The sequence below is a fragment of the Podarcis filfolensis genome, assembly GCF_964270895.1.
Source record: "Podarcis filfolensis genome assembly, chromosome: 14".
Lineage (NCBI taxonomy): Eukaryota > Metazoa > Chordata > Lepidosauria > Squamata > Lacertidae > Podarcis > Podarcis filfolensis.
In genome coordinates, this window is record NC_139616.1 from 5,410,447 (window position 1) to 5,419,313 (window position 8,867).

At 40.9% G+C, this 8,867-nt stretch overlaps 1 protein-coding gene across 1 annotated transcript in view; it reads left to right on the top strand.

Moving 5' to 3' along the window:
• The window catches only part of ADAM10 (ADAM metallopeptidase domain 10), a 47,901-nt gene extending 39,663 nt beyond the window's left edge, over positions 1-8,238 (top strand). The window contains exons 14-16 of the mRNA XM_083586500.1: positions 151-371; positions 4,659-4,785; positions 5,892-8,238. Coding sequence (XP_083442626.1) covers positions 151-371; positions 4,659-4,785; positions 5,892-5,986 — 443 coding nt within the window. The 3' untranslated portion in view covers positions 5,987-8,238. The remainder of the gene's footprint in view (positions 1-150; positions 372-4,658; positions 4,786-5,891) is intronic.
• The last annotated feature ends 629 nt before the right edge of the window (positions 8,239-8,867 follow it).

Genomic DNA, 8,867 nt, shown 5'->3' on the forward strand with positions numbered 1-8,867 from the left:
CTAGATTTAAGTAATGATTGCTGTCCTGTACCTCTTACGTTCTTTCAATACACATATAATTGTGGGCAGGCTGTTGCTTGTGATGCATTTTGTTGTATTGCTCTTCCTAAAAATAACATCTGTTCTTAAAATGTTTTTTGCTTTATCCAGTGCTTCCAGACTCCTGTGCAAGTACAGGATCTGCTAAATGGAAGAACTTCTTCGATCACAAAACTATTACCCTGCAGCCTGGGTCACCCTGCAATGATTTTAAAGGTTACTGTGATGTGTTCATGAGGTGTCGATTGGTAGATGCTGACGGCCCCTTAGCCAGGTTAAAGAAGGCCATTTTTAATCCAGAGCTGTATGAAAACATTGCAGAATGGATCGTTGTAAGTTTTTTAAAATAAGAAATCTCTAATACTATGTTGTGAACTGTGGTAAAGCTTGCCATTGTCAGTTGTTTCGAATTTGAATTAATTCCCACCTCCAAAAAAACAACAACCCCTTTGATTGCCACAATTCTACAATGCTACCTTGATGAGTAGTGCTTTTAGAAGAGCAGTAGTTCATTTTCTTCAGAGCCATTGTAGCATCTGCTTTGCTAATATGTAAATATTTACCCGAAGGGTAGCATGCTAGCAGTTTTATTGATGCACCACTAGGAGTAAGGTTCTCTTTCTTCCCCCGCCCCCCATATGGATAATGGTAAAATTCTCCTGCAATCATACAGATTCTGCTTTAAGAATGTTGTATGCTTTTTCTAATGAAGCAGAGTGGTAGTACACTGTTGAATAAAGTGGGGTGGGAGAATGACAAAAAGCCATTAAGAATTGCTCAAAGCTGTCCTCATGAGCACTTGTATTTTCCAGTTTTCAGAATTTGCGTATGTGTAACATTGGCCATGGTTGCTGGGGCTGATGGGACATATAGTTCAGCTACATCTGGAGGACCGTATCTAATAGAATAGAATAGAATAGAATAGAATAGAATAGAATAGAATAGAATAGAACTGAATGACACAAATATATAGAGATAAAGCTTGTTGCCAGCTTTGGGTATGACAAGAGGTGAAAAAGGCTGTTGTGCACTTTCCAGGCTTTAGAAGACAGTGTGCTATGGGGCTAGAGCATTGGACTTGGTCCAGGAAGAGCTGGCTTAGATTCTTGCTTGGCCGTGAAGCTTACTAGGTGACCTTAGGCAAGGCATGATTAGTCTTAGTACAGTGGGGTTGTCATGAGAGAAACTGCATAACCCTGTGCTTCTTAGAGGAAGGGTGAGATAAAGATCCAACAGGCAGGCCCTGGTGCAGCTTCACTGATTTGTGTGCATCTGTATTGGCTGAGTGCCAGGAAAAATAGATTTTGATTTTTATATTTCTATGCTGCTTTTCATTCAAATGAATCCCAAAGCAGCTTGCAAACAATAAATAATAGTAACATGGTAGAGCATAATAGAACATCACAAATACAGCATGAATCAAATGAAATAACTAAAAAATCATCAATATAATAATTACAATCTATAAAACACCATTAACAAAACAGCAACTAAAAAACAAGCTGCACTGTAATTAAAGCAAAAGTCATATGATTAACAAATCAAGACAGCATTTATAATCTATAAAACAGTATTAACAACATGAACAAAAAAGCAGCCAAAAATACACTAAGCTCTGTTAAATTCATACTGCACCCCCATGAATTGTATTCTTTCACTCTGTTCAGCGCATTGAAATACAGTGGTACCTCAGGTTACATACGCTTCAGGTTACAGACTCTGCTAACCCAGAAATAGTGCTTCAGGTTAAGAACTTTGCTTCAGGATAAGAACAGAAATTGTGCTCCCGCGGCACGGCAGCAGCAGGAGGCCCCATTAACTAAAGTGGTGCTTCAGGTTAAGAACAGTTTCAGGTTAAGAACGGACCTCCGGAACGAATTAAGTACTTAACACGAGGTACCACTGTACACATGTGCATAACAACTCCCTTCTGACGGTTCTTCAGGCCAGACATGGGGCAACACTGGTGAAACCAGCCACCCTCCAATGGAAACAGAGTCTCTCCTCAGAGTTTGGAAACAGCTCTCCTATAAAATCTCCTAGGGCTGGAGGGTGGGGCAAGGCAGGTGGGAAAAGCCATTACCTGCTGGCCAACTCAGTGTCTCTCTCACAGTTCTTCTCTGGATATTACTGTGTTTCATTTCACATTTTCCCTTTATTCACCAGGAGAACAGGAAATGTTACATTATAATGAAACATTTTCAGGGTTGTTTAGGAATGGAAAAGAATGGGAATTGCCAGATAAGAAATTTTCATATACAGTGGTACCTCGGGTTAAGTACTTGAATTCGTTCCGGAGGTCTGTTCTTAACCTGAAACTGTTCTTAACCTGAAGCACCACTTTAGCTAATGGGGCCTCCTGCTGCTGTCGCGCCGCCGGAGCCCAATTTCTGTTCTTATCCTGAAGCAAAGTTCTTAACCTGAAGCACTATTTCTGGGTTAGCGGAGTCTGTAACCCGAAGCGTATGTAACCTGAAGCGTATGTAACCCGAGGTACCACTCAGTGGTACCACTCAACACACCACTCAACACACACTCAGTAACTAGGTTTATTGCAGTAATGTGTTTTTGACCTAGCACATTTTCCAAACAGTGACCATTGCCTGTGTCCATGGGCGTAGCCAGGATTTTTGTTAAGGGGGGCAGGCTTTTGTTGGAGGAGGCAGAACCTCAGTTAAGTATTTTTCTTGATTTTTATTGATATGTGGGGCAGCTGCACCCCCCAGCTAAGCCCATGCCCATGTCCTTTAAATTTGGTCTCTTGAGGGGCTGATTCTCACCTCATTACATTAGAGAAGCTCTGCCATTGTCTTACCATGCTTGGTGGCTTGTTCAGGCCTGGGTGCCATTGCATTCCTTTATTCCTGCTGAATTGTGATTGTCAGACACGTTCTGTTTCGTCTGGTGACCAGTCAGCCTCCATATCTGCACTACTTCTAATGAGACCTCATGGGAGACAGGTCGTGCAGTCAGCTCTTCCTTAGCAGCTCTCAGTTTTGTGTGCAGTAAATGGTAGTTGGTAGAATTCTTTGGTGCCCTCTGATTTCCGAATCTATAGCTGCTGTATATGTCTCAGTTGTAAATGGTTCTTTATACACTGCCAAAAGTGCAGCCATTTCAGCTTCCTTTTGCCACCTTACTCTGAATCTGGCCAATCTCACTGCTGGTGCAGTATCCATCTTTTCTTCCCTTAACAAATTTTACGTTTGGTCACGGTTTTTAAAAATTTCAATAAAATATTGTGCTGTTCCAGTTTTATCTTCAGCATTTTCAGGTACAGGGCACATTGTTAGCTCTAACATGCAACTTGGGGCTAAGGTTTAAATATTTTGCCATACAGATATGTACTGTGTTCCTGTGCATGGAAAGAAGGACTCTGCCTCCTTTCATCCTTTCATCACTTAGCCAAAATGATTAACATAGTTCCCAAATGCCAGGTCAGAATAGCACCTGTGGCCAGCCCTCTGCTCCCAGGAGATTTGCATATGATGAGTGCCCTTTGTGACACAGATTACAGGACAGAGAGCAGGACCTGTTTCCCCACCCCAATTCCCACCCTGTCTGCCCACAGAAGATTCACTTCCATAATATATAAAAAGTGAGATGTCCCTGGTCTCTTATTTGTTTTTCCTGCTCTTGTCCTGTGTTCTGTCTTTTTCTCTCTCAAATGCTACTCTCCCTAGCAAAATGCAGCTGCCATTGTCACAACCCACCAGTGTCCTGTTCCAGTCTCTCCTCCTTTAGTAATTCTATTAGTGCGGTATTTTCTAGTTTTCCTATGGAGTTTGGGCAGTTTCCAAGATGGAGCTTAACCTTTTATTCTCTATATCAGTCCTGGGAAAATTCACTTTTCTTGACTCAAGTCAGTTTACTTTTTTGGAAAATGATTGCATTAATATATGGATGACTTGATTTTAACCTGCAAATTCAAATTGAATTAAAGCCAGAAAATGTAGTGGAGAAACTTCAACACAATAATTAGATTTGCTAATGGTTAAATGGCTTTTGCTTTGCAATTTGTGCATCATCCAACTTCAGCCTTGTTTCTAGAGCTGGGGTGGGGGAAGTGTGAGGAGGGCAAGTGCCTGTCCTGAGAAAGCAGATGACCTGTCCAGGTTTGGGTAGTTGAACTGGTTTCTGCATTCATTTGCCTCCCTCCTGAGAACTTTACTCATTTGATTTTTCCTTTGGTGCTGTAACTGCTTTTATAACCATCTAAACCACTCCCAGGTACGCTTTTATAAAAGTAGGTGGTTGACAGGCCCTCAACGATGCTGCTTCGTTCAGCTTTACTTGTTATAGTCAAAACAAGCCACCTACCCTGCTTGCATTGCTGGGGTCTGCATGCCCTCTGCTGCCACCACCAGGATCCCCTTCTGGTGGACCATAGAGTAAGGCAGGTGGGCTGCAGCTGAGGAGCCAGCAGCTAAGGCTGGGATCCATGGGCCTCTCCCTAGCTCCATGGGGGCTCTCAGGGGTCCTAGAATCTCATTCATAGAGGCCTCTGGTGGCATTTGAGGATTAAAGCTATGGCTTTGCACTGATTTTAAGATGCAGTAGGGTTGTACATGCACATCTATCTTAAAAATAGTCTTTTGTGTTCTTTCACAATATTTCAGATATACTGGTGGGCTGTCCTGCTTATGGGGATTGCGCTGATCATGTTTATGGCCGGTTTCATTAAGATATGCAGTGTTCATACCCCAAGCAGCAACCCAAAGCTGCCACCACCTAAACCTCTCCCAGGTAAGCACCTTCATGTTGTGACTTCTGTAAATTCTGTATAACCTCTTCTGTATAATGGAAAATGTCGCTGGCACCTTGTAGTAGTTGCACTATGAAAGGGCAGTGCTGTGTTTGCCTCAAAATGCTCTTGTATATAGAAGAGGAAAACCTATGAGAAGGTGCTGCCCTATTGGACACTCAGAGGCTTAAAAGTCAGTTGTCCCTTCAGCTGTCAAATCTTTGTGGACTTAGTATAACGGGTGGTATCCTTAACTCCTTCACACTAATGGGCTTGTACTGCCCCTAAAGGAGTAGGTATGTAGCTTATGTTCGTTATTGGAGGTCCAAATGACCTAGGTGGCCGTTACCTGTTTAGTCTGGTGCAACAGCTGTATCTGATAGCCCATGTGTTGGTAACATTGAGAATGGATTGCTGCAATGTGCTCTGTGTGTGGGCCTTGTTCACATAGAACAAGCTAGGACAGAATGCAGCAGCTAGTCTACTGATGAGGGCAGAAAGCTGGCAGCATATGACACCTCTGCTAAAACTTCTGTACTGGTTGCCCATGTGCTACAGGGCCAGGTTCAAGGTTCTTGTGTAGATATACAAAACTCTGCACAAAACTCAGGATGCTTTAAGGACCGCCTGAGCTGTTGTATTTCAGCCCAATCACTGAGAACATCCAGAGGAGAGCTGTTGTCCTCTGTGTTGTAGGGGCCTGACTGGCCTCAGCCTAGAGATCAGACTTTCTGTGTCACCACCAGTCCCATGCTATGAAGCACTCCACTAGCAGAAACTGAGCAGGCATTTTGACTTTCAGGCTTCACCTGGCAACTTACTTTACGCTGACAGGCGTTTGCAGTTGCATAAAATGTTGCATAAAATGGCCGTCTCAACCACTGTTTTGTATTGCTTTTCCTTTGTTTAATGTAACCCCCCACCCCACCCCGATGTTTTGCAGGAAGAGGGAGAACTGATCTTGAGTACTCTGTGCTTGGCATCCTTGTTCTTACCTTAGATAGGCAATCAAAGGCCTTGCACATTTGCATATAGCACATTAAGCCTTAGGTTTTGACTGGTCTCTAAACAGGCAATATGTTTTTTAAAACTATGCTTTTTTCTGTAGGCACTTTGAAGCGAAGGAGACCGCCCCAAACAGCTCAGCCTCCTCCACGCCAGAGGCCCCGGGAGAGTTATCAGATGGGACACATGAGACGTTAAGTGCTGTTTTTTGCCTTGGTTCTTCCTAGTGCCTACAGTGGGAAAATTTCACTCCAAAGAAAACCTATATTAAGTCATTGTCCCTGGTCTAACTTTCAACTAAAAAGCAGAAGAAAGAAAAAAAAAGGCAAGATGTGGAGATGTTCAATGCTCGCATTTCCCTGCCCCAAAAGAGAAGCGGCTGATCTTGAAGCAGATTTTTAACCGTCTTCAGCACCATGATTTTGACCTTCTCCTCCCTGTGCTCTTCGTTGTTGCCTTTTCTTCACTTGGAGGCAAACATGGCTCTTGTGAAACTCCTCTTCACATGAATTAAAGCATATATTTTTCAACTGTTGAGGCTAGGAAGCTAGACATTGGAGACATTACTTTGCCAATGTACATAAAATGTTATATGCAGACATTGTATTTCTCATGTACACCTGTACTTCTGTGTGCAATTGTAAAACAAGAGAATTGCAATATGGATGTTTCTTTGTATTATAAACCTTTTACGCTCTTAATGAAGAAATTACTGTTTAATTGACATACTCAGGATAACAGAGGTTGAAGGTGTATAAAAGTCTGGATTCTGTAATGCTTTATGCAGGAATTGTGAATCGGATCGAATCCTTTTTTAAATGTATCTATATTATGGTCAGAATTACTGCTAACATTCACTCTGGATGCAAAACCCAGATTTCTCATCCTGCACAAGCCCCACTAAAATGAACGAAGCTCTGCTCTGATCCAAAGGGGGCTTGTGGAGGAAACGTTCCCTCTGGATTGTGCTTTCTCTCTCGCATTGTGCCGCTGCTGTCCTGGGGATAGCACATGCCAGAATGTTCCCATCATTAATTTTTATGTAAAATATATGATTTCTGAGAGCTCAGCATAAGTATTTTCCAAAAAAAGGAAAAAAAATATTTGCCTGTTAAATGATCGACTTCCTTTTTTCATGCTTTGGTAGAAAGACAAGTGTGTTCTATTTTTCCTCAGAAGATTGCAACTGACTTTCTTTGATATGCTCTGATAGTCTTAATATGTGGTAATTAGGTTCCCAGTTCTGACAGATATGGGAGAGATGAAAAGTTGTTTAATTTTTTGTTTAAGTATTTTGGTGATTCTTCAGCATGATACTGTTCTTAAGGATAACCACTAAAACAAAAGTAACTGCTGCAGAGTCTGCTGTAGTTGTGTTTTAATTGTGTAGGCTGGGGAATGTCCACAGAAGGCGCTTAAAGGAGTCCGGAAGCTCAACAGCACAATGGCCCAAAGTTTTTATTATGAGTGTAAATAATTGGCATTTTAAAACAAAGTAGAAACAAAAGCAATGTCATAATATGCTTAACTGCTATGCAGGAAATGGAAGAGGGCATTATTCAAGCTTGTGATACACTGCTTCTGTTTTTCCAAAAGCACCAAGCTAATTAGGGAACAAATGGCTGTAAAAATATTTCTGGCTTTGCTTGGGAAGCAAATTTTATTAAGGGGTTGGCCAGGGTTTTGTTTTGTTTTCCAAGAGTATACAGTTTACACACACATTCTCATAATGTGAAGCAAGCCAGCAAGGCCAAAAATGTTAAAAGAATATAATGAAATCTCTTCCTTGTAAAACTTGTACAGTATGTGGTGACTTTTTTCAAAATACAGCTTTTTTGTACATGGTTTAGAGACAAATTTTGTACATGAAACCCCCAGACCAATAGACTATAAATAATTCTGAAGGATCTTAACTAGTTAGAAATCTGTAGTTGCTTTTAAACCATTTTAAAATACATTTTGGGGTGGTTCTGTTCTTGTTCTGTTCTTCAGACTGTGCAAAGGCTGGAAGCTAGGTTTGCATTTCTAAAATGGTGACTTTTGTTCTGCAAGAGTTCATAGTAACTTCTTGAGTGTGGTAGATCTTGGAACATGTAAATTCTTTGCTTGTAATGTTCTCCTGTGGCTAGGGTGCCTGGCAGAGAGCTGGCTACCCTGTTTTATTTTGGGTCTAAGTTTCATGTTTTCTGCAAAGAGAAAAGTGCACTGAACTCTCCACTACAAGTTAAGATGTGGTAAATTAAAACAAGATTATCAAGGCAAATTGCAATCTAATACTACTGTCAGTTTAATGTCCACTGTGTTTTATACAGTATCTTTTTTTTTTTTTTTTGGTTCACTTTGGAAATTTTTACTAAAAAGTTGCAAAAATAAAATAAAGTATTGTGCAAACAAATGTAAGGTTTTTTTTAAAACTTGAAATGCATTAATAAATAGACCTGATGAAATCACCCTGGAATTTGAGCTCTTTCTCAGAATTGAAGGGCAGTCAATTCTGATGTGCCTTCCTACATTTCACTGCCAGAAGCAGGCTGTGCTTCTTAGTAGATCTCATTTTATTGGTGTGGCTCAAAAAGGGGGGTCTCAGTTAAACATGCCCCAAATCATACTGCTGCTGTATCTGCAGATTCTTCCTCCAGGCCTGTAAAACCTTATCTCAGTACAGTGCTATGGTGTGATTATCAAAATATTTGTGCTTTATTGAAACGTGTTTGTGGGTTAGAGGCTCGTGTGCATGCGTGTATGTGTGTGTGTATGTATGTGTGTTTTTTTAGGGATGGATTGGCCTATTTCTGATCAATGTCAATTCTACATACGTTTTTAAGTACATTCTGCCTCATTTCTGCACCATTCTGTGCATTTTCTCAAGCCCACAAACAAATTTTGTTTTAAAATGTGTATTTAAATGCTTTATTTCAGTGTTATTTCCAAATGTATTCTATCTTAAATAAGCATTTGTTAACATGTTCTGGAACACTTTTAAGCAGAGAACTATATCACAAAGTTCAGAACTGCAAAATCTGAAGGAGAGTTACATTCTAATCTGTTTACCAAAATCCATGTACCACTAGTTCCACTT